The sequence below is a fragment of the Streptopelia decaocto genome, assembly GCF_964273445.1.
Source record: "Streptopelia decaocto genome assembly, chromosome: 13".
NCBI classification, from domain to species: Eukaryota; Metazoa; Chordata; class Aves; order Columbiformes; family Columbidae; genus Streptopelia; species Streptopelia decaocto.
In genome coordinates, this window is record NC_138668.1 from 7,498,222 (window position 1) to 7,517,221 (window position 19,000).

Below are 19,000 nucleotides of genomic sequence, written 5' to 3' on the forward strand. Positions count from 1 at the left end.
TTTCTCTGATCGGCTTGCTTTCTCCCTGTTCTATTAAAATGATGAACCCAGCAACATACTGCTTTGTAAGGAAATAAAAACCCGCCCCTTCGTGTGTGACTTACTTTTGGGTGATGGGATACGTGTTCAATAAAGAGTGTCCACGTGTAAAACTCATAGTCCCTTGCTTTTAAGGTGTTGGAAAACTGCAGCATTTTGCAGTTAGAAGCACGGATCGTGAGGCCACCAGCGGGACCCGCAGGAGCAGCTCTGCCTGCCCTGGGGCACCTTTCCGGAGCCCGGGGTCCCGCTCGGCGGTTCCCGCGCTGCCCCCGGGGCCGTGTCCCCCACCCGCCGCCAGGTGGCCTGAGCGCGCGCTCTGCGCGGGGCGGGGCCGGCGGGGTCGCGTTCCAGGGGGCGGGGCCGGCAGGCCCGGGTTGCGCCTGCGCCTTGTTGGTCGCCGTGGAAGATGCCGTCGGTTTCCAAAGCGGTGTCGCGGAGCGCTGTGTCCGGAGCGTCTCCGCAGACCGAGCAGCCGACGCATTATACGTAGGTACCGCGTCCTGGAGGCTCCTCGGGCCCCAGCGCCGCGCGGGGAGAGCCCCAGGACCCGAGGGGCAGGGTCCGCTCGTACGCTGGGCCTGCTCCGCGCGGCCTTGTGCGCTGGCGGCGGGGCTGTGAGGCGCGGCCCGACCCGGCCGGCCCGCCGCGCGCCTCTTCCGGCTCCGCGCCTCGCCAGGCGGAAGCCGCGCTTGGTGCCGGCCGCTGGAGGCGGCCCGGGCACGGCTGACGGCGGAGCGCCGGCCGCGCCTCCCCGCGGCTGCCCGCGCCTCCCCGCGGCCGTGCCGCTGGTCCGCACTGTGACCCCCGGCCCCGCAGCTCCGGCTCTCACGTCGGGACTGCTCCCTTCGAGATATGACAGCAGTCCTTCCACTTCTCCTAAGCCTTGCGTAGCCAGCCTCAGGTCGAGTCCTTGGGACGCTTGTGTGAGAACTTTTGCAGACCTCCCCGTACTGAAAGACAGCTCGCATGTACTCACCATCCTCTCTGCAAGCCTGTTTTCTTCTGATATAGACTATGAAGTCCCTGCAGCCCTCTAGCACAAATCACAGCCTGTCTTATGTAGGACCAGGTGCTCTCCAGAAATGCAGAATAATTTATCATTTAATTGTAGCATTCCATCACTCCAGTTCCCCATATCATCACTTCTATAAGCTCACGTTTCAGCACACTCAGACCACGAGAATGTAACCGCTTACCTAGATACCGCTACAGCCCTTAACATCAAAAAAATATATTCCCCTCCCTCCCCACAATCCTGGATTGTGTAGAGATAGTTCTCTAAACTTAAAGACATGCCTAATCGCTCTGTGTCGTTATGTCCCCCATCTATCAATTTATGCAGCTGAGAACAAAAAAGTGTCCTTTATTCCTCTTTGTAATCCTTTCCTTTCCCTGTATCTTCAATTCCCCTGTAGCCTGTTCCACATCCTGCACCCTTGTAGAGACCTCCGGGAACTTTAAGATTCTTCTGCAAAGCTCCCTTATACCCCTTCCTCTGCAAACACTCCATAACTTTAGCAATGTACTGAACTTGCTAAATTGACCGATAGATACACTGAGACAGGAAGAAGTGCTGTCTTACATCCTTTGACAGGTGCCAGAGTCATGCCTAGTCTGGCATGATCTTGGTATCCTGTGGAGAGAAGTATCAGACTTCTTAACTAGCTTCTATGCCCTGTGTGCTAATGAAGGACTGTCTTACTAACACTCAAGTAACCTTCAAAGACCCCAGACTGTCTCAACACAAATGTAACAGTCACTAATATGAGTTTGCTGAAGCCCTCTCATAGCCCCTGATAACCCTCATAAAGCTCTTGTAACCCTCTAGCTTTCTATGTAGCATGTCCACATTCTGGGAATGTTGTGATTAAGGACTAATGTTTAAAGTAGATGTGGTATTGAGCTAAATAGCCTCTGTCTGTAGGACTATTTTGTGTGGTAGCAAGCAATGCGAATGCTCATTCAAGTAACCTGTTGGATTTATAATCTCTGTTTGATGGTTACTTAGAACATTATTCTAATTACTGTGCTTTTTAAATTCATGTATTTATTTGATTTCAGTTTAGTTACAAAACATAGTATAATTTGCCAGGTATTCCACTGTATTTTATTGGTCATGCATCTGTCATAAAAAAATGAAGTCACTTGTATTCAACAGCTAAGCAGTAAATTGTGCATAGGAACTGAAACGCTATGCAGGTACATTTGTACAATTTTTCATGGGCTATGTACACTGAATTGTCAAGTGCCCTGTTAATACTGTAAAAAATGTGCCTCCAATAAGATAAACTTGTAACACAGTTTAATTTTTTTAGGTATCTAAAGGAATTTAGGACAGAGCAGTGCCCCCTATTTTTGCAGCACAAGTGTGCCCAGCACAGACCATTTACCTGTTTTCATTGGCATTTCCTAAATCAGCGTCGTCGTAGACCTATACGAAGGCGTGATGGGACTTTTAACTACAGTCCAGATGTTTATTGTACAAAATACGATGAGACTACAGGAATCTGCCCAGATGGAGATAAGTAAGTGATTTCTTTCAGTCCTAGGTGTTTATAGTATTATCAATGGAATTAAGGAAAGATGCTAATTTCTCTTTAGTAAAAATGATTGATAGAGTCCTGCTGCAGTTTATTTGAAAACAGGTTTCTGTAAGTGTTTTGTCAATTTTTGGCACACAGACCTTTATACAAGCATGTATTCTTTAGGCTATCGTAGAGTTAGAACTATGAATTTGCATTGTGATGATCTTTAAAACATACCATAAGAACCTGTTTTTCTGCTAGTATTGTTCTGGCACATTTGTGCTAGTGTAGTTGCTGCACTGTTGGTTGGTTGGGTTTTTTTGTTTGTGTTTTTGTTGTTGTTTTTTGTTGCTTTGGGTTTTTTGTTGGTTTGGTTTGGTTTTGGTTTTGGTTTTGGTTTTTTCGTTCAGTTATGTTTCCTTTTTCTCCAGCCAACTCTGAAATTGAAATTGAGTGCAAACTGTACTGTATAGAGGTGACTTCAAGATTTTAAACTTCTGTAAGTTTTGTGAATATTGATGTGTAGTAGAGGAGAATGACTATTCTGTGATGCTTCCAGTGAGAAAAAGCAAAGGAAGGAGTTCACTGTTAGTTGTCTCGCTAGCCGCGTAGTGTTTGCATTTCCATGGACTTATGTTGTGGCATATATAGAGGAGCTGGGTATATTGTGGTTGTATGTCAGAGGAGCTATCTTCATCTGCAGTGATGGAAGCAAGGAAGGACTTCTAACAAAAAAATGCAAGAAAATGGCCAGGAAATAAAAGTTTGTTTGCTATTGGTAGTTGGAATTATAATCCATAGATTATAGCCATTATAAAGTACAGATTGCAAGTCACATAGTTGTGTCTGGAAAATGGTTAGTATATGTACAAAGATGTATTGGTGATGTAAAAATTGTTCTCTTCCTTTTAATAAAGGAGTTGTTTTAGATTTCCGCTGAGATTATTCGATAAGTTCCATGTCTATAAAGAGCAGAAAAAAAAAATCACCATCAAGCAGCCCTTGATTTTAGATGGTGATAACATTAAAAAAATAAAATTGTACTTATTAGTGTGGAAATAATTTGAACTTGTATCAGTATGGAAGATGTCATTCCTTAGCTCAGGTGATGTTGTTGCTTACAAGGGTGCTTACTAGATTCATTAATAATATTTTTGCGAGCATCCTGCTATAAATTCTTACAACTTCAGCAGAAACTAAGAAATAGATTAGTGTTTTTTATTTTGAGGCTGATCTGTGATGGTGGTTTGGGACAATTTTTGTTTGAAGAATCCTGCAAAGTTACTTGTTTTGAGTTAATAAGAGATATAGCATAATTCAGAATTAAGTTATTAAAAACAAAATTCAAAGCAATGCTCTAATTTTCTTCTTTCTATTATGTAGTTGCCCTTACCTACATCGAACAACAGGAGATACAGAAAGGAAGTATCATCTCAGATATTACAAGACTGGAACATGCATTCATGAAACAGATGCCCGGGGTCACTGTGCGAAGAATGGAATTCACTGTGCCTTTGCTCATGGCCCACATGACCTTAGACCACCAGTATACGACATAAGGTAGCTTTGTTTCAAATTCTTCAGTCTGATTAGCAGGAAATAACACCCATCTGCTATCACTACATACCAGAAAAATTCGTTATGCTTTGCTTGAAAAATATACTTGCTTCTGTAACTGTAAACATAAGAATACAATTCAATGGACATCACAATAGCAGATAGAAGCACACTGGGAAATACAAATACTGAGGTTCTGTAACTTGCAATTTCAGGAACCATATATAATTCTTACAACTGATGAAAGACCAGACAGTCTGCCTTTTGTCATTTATGCCTTGTAAATTTGCATGTGTTTTTTCCATTCACAAACTTATGATTTTGTTAAGCCATCTTTCAAGTTCTCAGCTTGTATATTTGACATTTTGCCTACTGACATTGTGGGGTTTTAAAATTATGTTGTATTTTTCCGTGTATAAGATATCAGTATTATTTTCTGCTTCTCTATTGTATCATCAAGTTACAGGGAAATAAGTTCCTTTATGAATCAGGGTAGTGATAGGTATGAGTTTTAGCTGTGTCCAAAGCTAGGAGATAAGCATGGTGTTGGGAGGTTTTATAAATGGGTGGAAGGGGAGCTCTGGCTACAGAAAGCAGTCTGTATATATGCGGTAGTAAGGGACACCAATTCCTAGAGAGCTTTGAAGCCTTAGAGGGTCAAAAGTATCTCTTTCTGGACACTGGAACAGCATTCTGGGGAATTACCAGTGTACTCTTGCCCTGTTACTATACTCTTCTGTAGACATCTGTTACTGGCCACTGTTGGAGGCAGGATTCCATGTATTTGTGTGACATGGTTATTCCTTGAGATTGTTTCCCAGCTTCAGTGCAAGTAATAGTTAGAAATACAGTTAACTTATTTTCTTTTACAATTTAGGCTTCTTAAGAGCTGAATTAAATGACAGCATTGTGATTGACTTGCCCAGGTTTATACCTGTGACAGAGAGGGTTACTGTAGCTATACCATTTAGCAGTGTTGTTTTCTTTTCCCCATTCCAGAGAACATCAGGCACAGGAAACCTTACAGAATGGGCAGCTGGGATGCTGTGAAGGCATTCCTGATTTACAACCAGGAATTTTAGCAAGCCAGGCAATGATTGAGAAGATCCTTGGTGAAGATCCGAGATGGCAGGGTAACGTTACCCTGTCTCCTTTCCCTGCTACTTTATTGGTGTTTTAGCCGATTTGTTGATCCTGGGTCTTCATCTGGGAGAAGTTCAAAAGACTCTTGTTAAAGAGTGAAGAATTGGTTTGTATGTGTAATATGGATATTTGTGAACAAGTTTTACTGTCTGTCACATATTCAGATTGCATTTTAAAAATGTTTTGTTTTGAAAAGGTTTAATAGGTTTTTTTCTGTTTACTTGATACAAATGTTGCTAATCTGTGTCAATTGAACAAATGTTCTTAAAAGTCAGTAAGAGTCTTGTGCTAAGTAGTAGTAATGATCAGAGTCTTCATTTTTTGAGTCATTATAGACTAGTTACTGGATGATTATTCTTTGCTGAGCTTGGTTAGCAGGAATGAAGTAGAATATTAAACAGAAAAATGGAGGAGGATATTAAAATACAAGTATGTCTTGAAAGCATTATAGTAGATCTCTTAAAGTAAATCCAGTTGCCCCAGTTTTCTTAAGGCTTTAAAATTTGGTTCTCATGTTCTTTGTTTAGACTTGCTTATTATGTAGCCCAAGATGTTAGTATCAATTGGATAATGTTAGAGTTCTTGCCAAATTTTACTTTAGGAAAGACTGCTGGGTACGATTATTTCACAAAATTCATGTGGGGACACGTACTTGTTTGACTGAAAGTGAGTTGATTTTCTTTGTGCAGTTAGAAACACCTATTTTTTGTAGCTAGCACAGTTGTTGTTTGGATTTAATTTGAGAACAAGAGGGTAACACCCCAGGGCAGAATTAATGTTTTTCTTCAGGTAACTTGCCAGTGGTTTTGAGTTGGAACAAAGAGAATATAAGAGCTTATTGTTATCTTAGTTGCTGTCTGGGAAGCCAAGGTCATTCTGAGCTCTCTGGATGCAGGTGCGAGGCAGCTGGGAAGGGACATGGATGGGACAGGCCTTGACTGACATCCAAAACTGGTCAATGTGAATATTCCATGCCATTAGCATCATGCTTCGTATTTAAGGAGAGTCAGGATTTACCAGCTAGAGAGAGGGAGATGGACACCCATTCTGGTTCTGCTCCGTTTCAGTCGAGTTCTTTTAGTCTGGCCTTTTGCTGTTGAGCTGTTTTGCAGTGGGTCTCTGTGCCTTTCTGCATTTTTCTCTCTTCTCACCGGGACTGGTTGTTTGGGACCAGGATGCTGCTTCCAGGGACTGGTTGCTCAGCGTGGATGGAATTTGTGAGAAATTGCATTGAGTATCTTTTATTTTATTTTCTTTTATATATAGTAGTAGTAGTAGAAATATACTAGTTTTGTTTGTTTGTTTGTTTTATTAAACTGTGTTTATCTCAATCCACAAGTTTCTACCTTCTCTTTTGACTCTCCCCTGTTTGGGGGCAGGTGCGGGGGGAACGGGCAAGCAGCTGTGGTGGTTAGGATGAATAGCTCAGTCACATGAAGATGCTGTCTTCGAGGAATCTGTGAATCGTAATTATTTTACAGAAAGCAGTGTAGTAAGTAAGGTTACTAAAGACACTCTGAATGCAGAAATTAGTGGTTTATTTCTTTTAATTCTTGACCTGTTTACAGACAGAAATTTTGTATTAGCTGGCTACAAGACAGAACAATGTACCAAGCCACCCAGACTCTGCCGCCAGGGTTATGCGTGTCCGCACTATCACAACAGTCGAGATAGAAGACGAAATCCCAGAAAATTCAAATACAGGTACACAAATACATATTAAGAATAGAGCTTTTGGTCAGTCAAACAGTTGTTACTGGACTGATCTGTTTGGATTCTTCTAAAATACAATTGGATATTCCTAATGGAATAAAAACACATCTTTCCCAATAGACTTGCTAAAATTTTTTTGGGGAAAAAAGCATCTGTTCAGAATGATCAGACAGTTCTGAAGACAAAAACTATGACACTGTAGTGGAAATATCCCTCTTTCTCGTGAAGAATGAAAACCATTTCTATAATTCTTAGCAAAAATTGTAACTGTTAGGTCAAACTTTCTCTGTCATAAAAAGATCAGTTATAGTTTCTGTCTTTTTTCTGGTTTTGTTCTATGATTTTCCACTTCTGAGCAATATTTTAGGACCCAGATTTAATGCGTTGCCTCTCTTGCTTTTCATCATTACATCATTTTACATCATTCTCATACACTGTGGTTTCTTCATTGGTTTTGGTGGATTTTTGTGCAGTGCTGCAAGGTTTAGAATTGATGGGCTTTGCTTGACTGTGAATAAATGTAATGACAGAAGATAGATAGAATCCTACTAGCTCACCTTTCTGTCAAAGGCTTTCCAAAAAGTCAGAGTCTCTCAGAATTTGCAACTTTATAGGTCCCAGAATCTGAGATTTAGTGGGAAATTGTTTGAGACTTCTGCCAGAAATAGATACAAACACGCTCTGGACATGGCTTTTTTTTCTAGGTCCACTCCTTGCCCCAGTGTGAAACACGCAGATGAATGGGGTGAACCCTCCAGGTGTGAAAGTGGGGACAACTGTCAATATTGTCATTCTCGTACAGAGCAGCAGTTTCATCCTGAGGTAAGAACTATGTTTCCACTTATTTGTAGAGATTTCAACTTTATTATGGATTAGATTATTGGTTAAGGATATTATTTATGAAAAAGCATGTGACATTTCATTCAACACTTCCAGTCACTGAGGTGTTTGCTTAAGCAAAACAAAATTTGCTAAGAAATAGTTATTTGTACTGCTGTGGTTTTCACTGATAGGCATTTTTATTGTACTGCTAATGAAAAAACAAATTTGAGCATAAATAAATGTGTTCTCTCCTTTTACCTAGCTTCTTGGATTGGTAATTAAGTCACAGTAGCACTTGCTATTCAATGACTTGGGTCAAACTTCTGTTTTAAGCACAGTTTTAAAAGCTTTATTGCAAATAATTAAGAGAAACTGAATAGGTCTGGAGGAGGTGGAAAGCACAGATAACTTTCCTAGTTGCTGAAGTAAGACGCTCCAGAAAAACAAGGTGATTCTAGATTCCTCTGTAGGCAAAGTCATTTTAACTTGTTGGGTGCTTGAGCGTTAACACCTATGATAGCTCCCAGTGGAACTGGTGGAAAGTTTAGTCTTGCTGTTTTGCTTATCAGGTGTGTCATTTGGGTGAATGCTTGTCTACAGCATGGTTGTTTACCACCTTTTTAGTGTTCGAGGACAAATAAATTATTTGTAGAGTGACAAACATCAGTATTAATGTTGTGATTTAGCATCTTACTATAGTTTCTTGGATGATCATTGGGTTATGCATGAACTAGTGTTGTATATAGCAACTGAACTTTCAGCCTCAATTCAAAATCGCTTATGAGAGGAGAATTTTTCTCAAGTGCCTAAAATAGCTCTAAAATAAAGAGCTTACAGAACTGGTTGTTGATATTTGTTTTAATACATAGTTTCATTTTTCACCTTTGCTCTAAGGCGGTAGTCCGAGGTAAACGTTTTTTAACATAGCATATGCAAAAGTGGCATTCTGAACTAAGAATTATTACTTATCAAGTCATGAATCACTCAAATGACATTGAAAGCTCTCTGCTGTTTGCCACGGACTTGCAAATCACCAGACTTAATTTTCTAAAGAGTCTATGTGCTCTTAAATAGGACCTTAGTATTGTTCTAGTATGATAGTATGTCAGCCCCTCCTCCCAGCCTTGTGACATCCAAAGATCATCAGGATCCAGGTAGAGCAGCACACCGGATCTGGCTCTTACTGGCGACTTGTATAATCATCACTGTCATGAACAGTCAGTATTACTTCAGTTCTCACGCATCCAGTCAGGTTAGAGAAAGACATTTGAATGTTAGGATAATTTGAATATTAGAGGTGAAAAACACATACTGTTTTTTTATTTGGTTGGTTTGGGTTGGATTTTTTAGCTGTGTAAGCTGCTCTACTATATACATAATTTCTCCTGCAAGATTTCTTAAAAGTGGTGTAAATTACTTTGAACATTTTATTCCTGACGTTTTACTTGTTTCTATACAACATGGAAAACCAAAGCAGTTTAAACAATGCTTTTCTAAAATGTTATTGATGCTTACTATTTATTACTATGCAGAAGAGGGTTAAGATTCTCTTGTGTCAGGTTTGCTTTTCTTCAAATTCTGCCCTTCTATTTGGTTTTTAAAAACGATCATAAGAACTGAATCTTCCAAGAAAACTATAATGCATATTGTTAGTAAATATTCAGAATTTTTCACGTAAAGGTGTTGAAATTTTCTGACTTTTGTCATTATGTAACAAACATGTTTAGGTTAACTACCCTTCTGTTTTGTTTAGATATATAAATCTACAAAGTGCAATGACATGAGCCAAACTGGTTACTGCCCACGTGGTCCATTTTGTGCATTTGCACATGTTGAAAGTAAGTAAGAGAACTGTTATTTTGTATCAGTGTTCATAAAAAAGTGAACAGTCATTTCTAAACATCAGTAACAGAAGTGACTTATCATCAATTTTAATTCAGAAATGGCATTTAATGTCACTTGTTTTTAGAAATTTATTTCGTGTTTTCTGATACTGTACATTGCTGTGGGAGCTTGCTGCATTTGCATCAAATTTGCATCAGCAGTAAAACAGGAGGTGCTTTTCTTTACAAATTTAACTTGTCCCTGTCACTTTTTGAGCTTGATTTGGCAATAATCTACACACACGGTTGACTTTTTAAAACATATTAGCTGTGCTATTGAAACCTCTACTCATCTTCTCAGGTAAAAGTTAAACATCCTCGCAACGTATTTGCAGAACTAGGGCCTTAGCTAAACTGAAAAAGAACACAGAGAAAATGATATCAGCTGTCCTCTTTATTCCTTAGCCCACTTATATCATCGGTGCACTCGAACTGTTCTATACAGAAAAAGGGAAGAGGGAGCATTTTTTTCTAAGAGAGCACTTAATCCTTTGGTATGCATCCACACAGATTAATTCTGGGCATGCGTCATCAGATGCAACAGTAGTATCAGCCTGAGTTACCCCTACACTCTTCCTGCACTCCAAAAGGTGAAGTGTATAGTTGTAACAACTATTCATGCCTTCTTTTCAGTTGTGATGCAAGGCAAGACTTGAAGCATTTCTATGTAGCTGGTTTCTTATAGGTGATAAATATTTTCCTTTTTGATTATGTAGTTTTTGCTTGCTTATGTAATCAATAAAACCTCATAGTTTTTCTTGCAAAAATAAAAGGTCTGGTCCTATCTTACTTTTGCCTTGTGCTTCTAGAGCTGGAAAGAGGGATGAGAGACCCTACCAATTTCGGAAAGCTCCAGATTTCTGCAATTCAGCATTATTTATCTTATTATTCTCTAATGATAAGTAATGGCAGTCTTTTCTCTCTGTCTAACCTATGTAGGCAAATGTGATGTTCCATACAACCATTTATTGTGTCACTTGCTTACCTAAAAGACTTTCAGTAAATAGAGTGATACTTGCTGCCCACAGCTCTTGTCTCTGAGAATCTGTGGTATGGCCAACTCATCTTTTAACTTGTGTGGGATGATCAAGTTTAGTTTTTGTTACTCATAGAAGAGGAGGGATGAATAGCCTCCTGTATTTATTTCAAGAAACACATTATTGTAAAACCTAGCAATTATTCAAAACAGTATGGCAGTGAAGTCAGTATTGACTATTTCTTTACATCAAAAGTAGCTCACTGCCTTTGCTTTTGGGCTGTTGGGGCACTCTCTTAAATCATGTCCTTCACTGTTCGCCAGTGTTGGCAAGTACTTCTTTGACTCAGGAAGGTCTGAAAATACACATTTTGTTACAGCAGTAATATATGACACTGGGATTACTTTTCTGTTGATCTGCTGTAAGTTTTTCCTGAAACAGCTGAAAGACACTGATTTAAACAAATTCACTCCCTACATGCAGCATGGTATAATTGTGACATGCTACAAAATTCCTGTGGGCAAAGACTACTTTTTCTCACTTGCAGACTGAAATTCTGCTGGCAAGAATTAGGAAACACTTTGAAGAACACATCTCCTGTGTAACAAACAGCTTCTGTTACTGAAGGCATTTGCCTTCACATTGTTCATCCAAGACTATTTTCTTCTATTGGTGCCAAGATGTCAATAGTGAAAAAACTTACTTCTGACTTCATGAAAGATGGGATTCTCTAGGCCAGACCTAGCCTGACCGTTGTTAGTGCAAATTCTAAGGAGGCTATATAGCTGAAAAAGTTGTATCTCATAAAGAGTACAACCCTATTTCTACGTAGCATGTTAGGCCTCTGATGCATAATCCCTGAAGCACCATTGCGCTGGCATTAGGTAGTTGAATTTCTTTGTGAGGGCTCTGTCCTGATCTCCGTGAGCTTCCGTGGTTGCCATGGGATAGGCCGCCATGTGAGACTGTCGCTTTTCTGTTAGCTGCAACCTCCTACAACACTTGGAGATCTCTGAGACAATACGGTTAGACTGGGGGAGGCTTACACTGTGGAATTCGTAACTTTTGAGCAGCTGTCCACAAACTATGATGTTCACTCTTGGAAGGAATTAGAATGATATAGAAGCACACATTCTGAATTTAATATATCTGTTTGACTTACTATCAATAAGCATAATAGCAACAACTAATCATGCTGTTCTCCCTAAAAACCTTGGAACGAGAGAGATTATTTCTCTTTGAAACATTTGGAAAGCAGTCTTATACTACCTTTTTAGGGTGGGATGACTGCTTACACTCATTTTTAGAATACTGGACATGGATGTGGTTGTGTCAGGGGAAAAAGCTAATGAAGATTTAAGAGAGAGTGTGAATCAGATGGTGCTTTTGCTCTTACTGCGAGGGTTGGCTGGACACGAGGTGCCTGACTAGACTTGCTCTGAGCAAGCAGCTCTACAATGAGATGATATGTAGTGACAGTGAGAGTAAATTAGGAAAAGTCAGTGCATCTGTTTCTGTTTTTCCAGCTGTTCCTCACACTCTCATTCTGCAGGAGGCACAGCAGGGGTCTAGTGGAAGATAGCATCATCTTTGCAATCCCTATGGTTTCTTTTTCCTTTTCTTTTTTTGGTGTGACTGGACTGGACTTGTGTGTATAGTGGTACTGATCAGTAGCTTTTTCCTTTCTCTTTTGTGAATTACGTCCCTATTTTTGTAATTTATACAATAGTGGTAATATTTGCTAAAGCTTTGGGCTGTGTAGTAAGAAGGCAACAGAGTTGTGATAAATCAAATGCTACATAGAAATCCCCACATCATTAGAGACAATCCTTGGCTATGCTATCTCCACTGAAGAGAGGTGTCTGTATCTCATACTCATTCTGTTTCCTACTATGGCTTCTACTTTTGTGCACTCTATCAGAGCTACTTATTCTTTCCAGTAGAGAGAAATGTTTAAATGATGTTTAACTGTAGTTTATATTTACAGCTTCAGAAATGCAGTAGTGGCTAGAGATGAAAAAAATCTTCCTGTACCTGTAGAATTTATTAAGAGATATTGTTTTCAGTCCTTACTTTGATGTGTGTGCATGGATTATGAGATGAGGAGTGTTATTAACTGTAGTTGCTTACTAAAGTAAACTCATCATTTGTCTGTAAAACTGGAAGTCTAAGTCTCCTTAATATATTGCACATTTAAAGAATCAAGTATCTAAGATGTTTAATAGTTTAACCCTTGGGGAGTTGCAAAGTAATTGTTCGGTCACCTTGAGATGAATTTTCCGGTACTAAAATTAACAAGTCACTTACTTAGAAGTTAATAATGAACTTTCTCAAAGGTTATTGTTCCTTTTTAAGTGAAATAGTACAAGTCTCATATTCTCTTAAAATTGTTTTATGATTAAGTCAGTTGACTCTGGACTGGAAGAAGAAAACAAAGAACCCTGTAATTATGATGCCATTGTTACCTTTCTAAAAATACTGTCTTTAAACCCTGGTGTGACAGCGATTCTGGAAAACAAAGCGAAATCTAGAATACTTTAAATATATTAATTTCGATCTACCTCCCGCCAATTTTTGATGCAGCAAGTAAATAAGAGTATCACGTTTGTTAGCAGCCACAAATACGTAATGGTGAATGATATTATTCTTACCTTGCCTTTATGCTTATATTTAAAGAAAAAGAGCGAGATTTCTTGTGTGTGATTGATGTTTCCATGTGACAGGTGCTGTGTTTGGTACTAGGTATGTAATTGTTAAATTCACACAGCTAAGTATCAAATCTGTGTGTAATTTGTTGGGGATTCCTTCAACAGAGGACACCATGAATGTAGTCATACTGCAAACTGGTTGTCAATCAAAGCCAGGCGCTCACCTGCTTTCAACAGACAGCGTAGGAATTGCAAATGAATGGAGCAGCAGTCTTAACTCAACAAAGAGCATTACAAATAGCAGTGGGCAGTCTGGAAATGTAAGTGTAAATAATTCTGGAAAAGTTACTACTAATAATCAATGTTTATTTTACTTCTTAAACGTCTGTTTTTTATTTCTTTTTACTTCAGCAAAAGAGAAGAAAAAACGCAGCTATAGTAAATGTCGGGCAGTAATATTTCACTGCTACTGTAAACCTAAATGGAATGTCTGCCTTTGGCACCAGATTTAACTATGTATTATGTGTGTTTTCTGTTCTTGTTTTTTGTCTTTAGATGCAATATTTTGAATGCTACAGTGAGGAACATCATTGTTAATCAAATATACAAGTACAGGACAGCTTAATTTACATATGTCTCTTTTTTCTATAGGAAAGGTTTCATTCATGGAAGATCTTGCCTGATCCCAGCCCTCTTCTCTGCTCTAATTTCTTAACATTAGGAATTAATTGATGTCGTACCTGAACATGCTTTATGCTTAAAGCTTCTTACAGTGGTGCGGTACATGCAATATGTTTGGTAGTAGAGAGGTGTTTGATTACAGGGGTGATAAATGTAGTTTATATTACATTTAGCAGTTAAGGATGGGGGAGAGGAAGGAGAAAGATATATTGCAGAACTTTTATTATCTTCCTTTTAGTATCAGTTGGAATAGATCCTTTTGTTAGGTTTTATGTTTGTTGCAAAATAATATGTAAGAATAGTGACTTCTCTCTTGTTCTCTCCTGACTTGGGGTTTTCTTACCTCATTTGTAGTGTCGAGTTATAAGGAAATACACATTTATCCCCAGAATTTTCACTTCTAGCTTTCCAGCACTGTTGATCCATACTGTTTGGTTAGAAACCAGATAAAAGAATGTATTTTAAACAATGTTTAAAAGAAATTGCCAATAAATGGCGCAGTTAAAACTTGTTTTCTTTCAGGTAGCTTCATATTGCTGTCCTGTAGACTGAAAATAAAGGTACCAATATGCCTACATTTTATCTTAGGCTCCCAGTGCAGAAGTCTGCCTCTGTACATGAAGGGTTCTGAGAGAGGGTCTGCCTTTTTATTGAAGAAGCTCATTTTGGTTTTGCTAAGGTTCTAAAGCATTTCTTCTCCCAGAAGCTTCTTAGCCTTTCATGAGTGGTCTGGGCACAGCTGCAAATACTAACTGTTCTAATACACCTTCCAGCTGTGGGGAATCTTCTACTGTTAGACATCTTTAGGAGTCTGATGAACATTGTGTACGTTTTCCATTCCATGCTCAGTGAGTCTCTACCTGTACTACTGTTCAAGTGCAAAAATGGAAATGTTGACGCTGCTCCCTTCCCTGTGCTTTCTACTTGAAGTCCTATGGCAAGTGGCCACCTTTTTTCTGATGTCTGGCAAAGTGTTCTGTTGTTCTGTCTTTCACTTGACTCCTTACCTGCAGGATTATTTGATGCACTTCCTTTTTTTTTCTTTTTAATATTCAGTTCCTGGTTTTTCATTAGCAGGTTGGTCTTCTGCTTTCCGTGTTTAATTCGTGAGTTTTGTTGCTTGCTTGCTTTCACCTTCTCCATCTGCTGTAAACCACCTAATTTTAGTATTTGAGTAGTCAGTCTGTTTTCCTCCCTCCCTCCCCCCATTTTTTTGTATCCCAGTAACATATTTACAGTGGTGGTTCGTGTTTTTCTCTCTGTTCTGTCACCTCCTTTGTGTTCCTTCTCATCACTGTCAGACACTGGTCCTGAGTAAACTTGTCTAACAGTTTACATACCTGACATGATCTACTCTTGCCCTGCAGCTCTGTACCTCAAGCCCCATACATTTGGGTGAACAAGGGCATCTTTCCCCACTTAACGGCTCTGTTGTTTGCAGCAGCCCTCCAGGACAAGTAATCCATAACGGCTGTCTTCCTTCCTCCCTTTTCCCCTCAACTTCATTAGGTCACATTGTAGGGGAACAACCATGATGTACATCTTTCTGTGTTGGTAAAATGTTGCCCACCTAGCTGAAGAAGCAGACATGAAATATGCATCTGAGAAGCATTCTGTGCAGGTTGGGGAGCTCATCCTTGAATTGAGTCAGTAGCTTTCCTACAGTAGTATCTTACTTTGGGTGTTAGTCTGCCTTTGCTGTCTAGTCATTTTATTTTACATATTTGTCTGCTGCATTAAGGAGCCTTGTGCTGCCACAACTGTTTCAAGTGCACTTACAAGGAGTAACTATGTCATTCACAAAAAGTTTTCAAAATCTTTTGATACGGAACCGAATACTTTAGCATCACTTTATTGACCAAAACCCTTATTTTTTTAATTTCACTTAAGAGCAATGGTTTGGTTTGTTTGGTGTGGGGTTTTTTGGTTTTCTTTCTCCAGCAGCGTCCTTTTATTTTCTTTTTCTCTCTACCATAGAGAAAGGATTTCAGTATTTTAAAGCTGAAAAAAGTGCATGGCCGTGCAGAGGGACAATCCTCAGGTTTGGATTTACAGTAAATAGTGACAGAAAGAGAAACTTTGCATGTGGTAACAAGCTTGTGGTGAAGTCTTTGACTTCAGAAGGAATTTTGTCAGAGTAAACCTTGGCTATCAATTATTTTTTGCTGTGGTGCCCACTCTTGTACTTCTGTCCGCTCTCAGGGTGTATGTACATCTCACACTCTTGTGTAGAGACGCTGTCTTTGGATTTCAGAAGCAATCTAAGTACAGGACTCCACACCAATAAGGTTCATCACGGGAGATTTTTCCATAGAAACAGGCATGAGTGAATGCATAGGAAATAATCTTCAGCAGGTATAGAGCTTACATTTGTTGGAGGGTCTTTTTCTGTCCAGGGTTAAGACCTCATCTAGGTTCATGTCTGTTCTCTACCTGATTTACAGGGATTTGAATTTGGGGGAACATTTTGATGTTATACTATTCTGGAGAGAGAGGTGGCTCCTGTTAAAATGCTGATTTGCTTAGAATACTTTCACATTCTTTGGAACATAGAATAAAATTGAGGGTTTTTACTGTAAATTGAGAGTTTAACAGTAAACTACGTAGTTATTCTTGTTTAGTCTGTCTGATTCAGTGTGTGTTTTGTATTTAAACAAACCAAAACAACTTGGGTAGAATTTCACCCACTTATTGTATTAACTAATTCAGTTCCTTGAGAGCCGGCAGTTTCTGTTCCAGAACTAACATGGAAGGGATTGGAAATGTGTCTCATCACTGAGTGTTCTGTCCACTGGGCCGTTAGGTAGAAATGTAGGATGGAACTATTTCCATAGTGCTTTTGTGAATCTGGTTATAAATCTAGTTTAAGAAAATTGAACAGTTTACTTAAAAAATGTAGAAAGGAGAAATGCCCACAATTCCACTCCAACATAGTATTGGAGGATGCTGCACCTGAGTTCATAAATTTCAGGTTGATCAGAATTGCATTTTTAGCAAAAAAATTGTCTGGACCTACTTACAGATTGTACCTTCATCTTAAGCCTTTTACTTTAGAAGTTTAAAACTATAAAATGTACAGCAGAACTAAAAGTTATAAATTCAGTAATATTTTAAAATATTAAAATGTTGATTTATTAATCAGTAACCATTTTTATATTGAAGAATTTCAGAAGACGGCCTTCTGAGATTTACAAACAGGCATTTAGATGCTTTTTGCCAAGATTCTACATGCCTTTTTCTTTTTGAATTGCTTGGCTTGATTCAGATGAGTTCTTATAAGAGTAAAATGTTGTATAATGCTTGCATTAAACTGTAAATTAAGAAATATATGAAGGAATAGAAATTAGCATTGTCAGAAAGCAATTATTCCTTTTTTTTGTAAATTAATACCCATTAAATAGAGAGCAATCTCTGTCTGTGATTGATTTTGTGCATAGGGACCAAACAAGGTTGCATTCTAGTGTGCACAAATGCATCTCCTTTTGCAGTCTGTCTGTTTACTGTAGCTCCATGTTGCTTTTGTCATCTGCTACTTTTTTTAAGCCAATGCTAAAAATATATACAAATAAACCCAAATTAGTATTGTATTTACATCAGACTGAAATAAATTTATAATTTCAACTGATTGTGTTACAGAGGGAGACTATAGCTGTAAGCATTAAAAAATCATAGAGTATATTAGACACTGGTTTTTGTCTTCTACAGATTTCATGTTCTTCAAGTCCAACTGTAACATCAAGTTCTGGTAGCAGTAGTTCTCTATCACCCCTTGGATCTCTTTGTAGACAGAGATCATTAGCAAATGGTGGTTCATGTTCTGAGTCAAGCACATCTGGTGTTTCTTCATCGATATCTTCCTATCCGAAAGCACCAGGCTTTGAACGAGAAGATCAGGTATGTGAATAATATGGCTCTAGAAGTCCAAATGTAATCTTAAGTTAAATTAGATTCAGCATTAAATGTTGTCTGCCTCGTGTATCAGCACTGATTTTTGATAATTCAGCAGTATTTGGAACCCTCTACTGAGCTAAACTGCATCAACTTTGCAGTTGTCACAGCCCAAGAACACTCATGCATTCACTGCAGCTCAGCTGACATGCAGTGAATTCCAGATTAGGAATCTCCCCAAGGAAACAAGGAACAGACACAACAAGATGGCTTAAAAGCAGCAGAGAGAACCATTTTTTCCTGAGGAGACAGAGCGCCTTGCAGAGTTTACTGCTAGTCAATTTTTGGACCAGAAATAACTTGAATGTGCTCAATTATGCATATAAGTGGAAAAATTGCAATTGCTCTTCCTTTTCCATGTATATTTACTCTATGATTGTTAAAATGTAATTCTCAATATGGGATCGCAGTGAGGGAAATGAAGTCAGACTGTTTAAGATACATACCATTACAGAGATGCCACTGACCCTCCATAAACTAATAATATCTTTTACAGCAATGACTCATTAAGTTCATATATTACAAAGATTTTTCTTCTTTCAGGCAAAGCATCGAGAATTCCCAGCTGAGAATCAGCAGACAATAAATGAACAAGACAACAAGCAGGTATTGCCAAAAGCTAAACACTTTTTCCCTTTTGATAATCTATTCATGCAGTATGAAAGTTATGCGGCACTTTACAACATTGTCTAAGGAAAATTTAAGCCCAGTGACAGGACAAGAGGCATCAGGCACAAACTGAAAACCAGGATGTTCTGTCTAAATGTACGGAAATATGTTTTTACCATGTGTGTTCAAGTGAAACTTTCCATATTTCAGTTTGTGCCCATTTTTAAAGGAAAAATTATTAATTCTCTTGGTTGTTATTGGCCTCAGTCTTGCACTGTATCTAGCTTTGAAATAGACATTTTCTGTGGTATTGGTAGAAATCCGAAGGGTAAATATTGCACAATCACTGCTCATCATACAGAGGACAATGTGGGTTTATTCAGTCACAGTTAAATGTTTTTATTAACTAAAAGATTGGAGGGAATAAATAAACAATAAAGAGAATTAATATA

General features: G+C 38.8%; 1 protein-coding gene across 2 annotated transcripts in view; it reads left to right on the forward strand.

The window, feature by feature from the left end:
• Positions 1-438: 438 nt before the first annotated feature.
• The window catches only part of UNKL (unk like zinc finger), a 31,608-nt gene continuing 13,046 nt past the window's right edge, over positions 439-19,000 (forward strand). For both annotated transcript variants that reach the window (XM_082064856.1, XM_082064857.1), the window contains exons 1-10: positions 439-528; positions 2,358-2,567; positions 3,951-4,127; positions 5,124-5,257; positions 6,836-6,971; positions 7,685-7,802; positions 9,556-9,640; positions 13,476-13,630; positions 17,697-17,885; positions 18,483-18,545. In XM_082064856.1, coding sequence (XP_081920982.1) covers positions 449-528; positions 2,358-2,567; positions 3,951-4,127; positions 5,124-5,257; positions 6,836-6,971; positions 7,685-7,802; positions 9,556-9,640; positions 13,476-13,630; positions 17,697-17,885; positions 18,483-18,545 — 1,347 coding nt within the window. In that variant the 5' untranslated portion in view covers positions 439-448. The remainder of the gene's footprint in view (positions 529-2,357; positions 2,568-3,950; positions 4,128-5,123; positions 5,258-6,835; positions 6,972-7,684; positions 7,803-9,555; positions 9,641-13,475; positions 13,631-17,696; positions 17,886-18,482; positions 18,546-19,000) is intronic.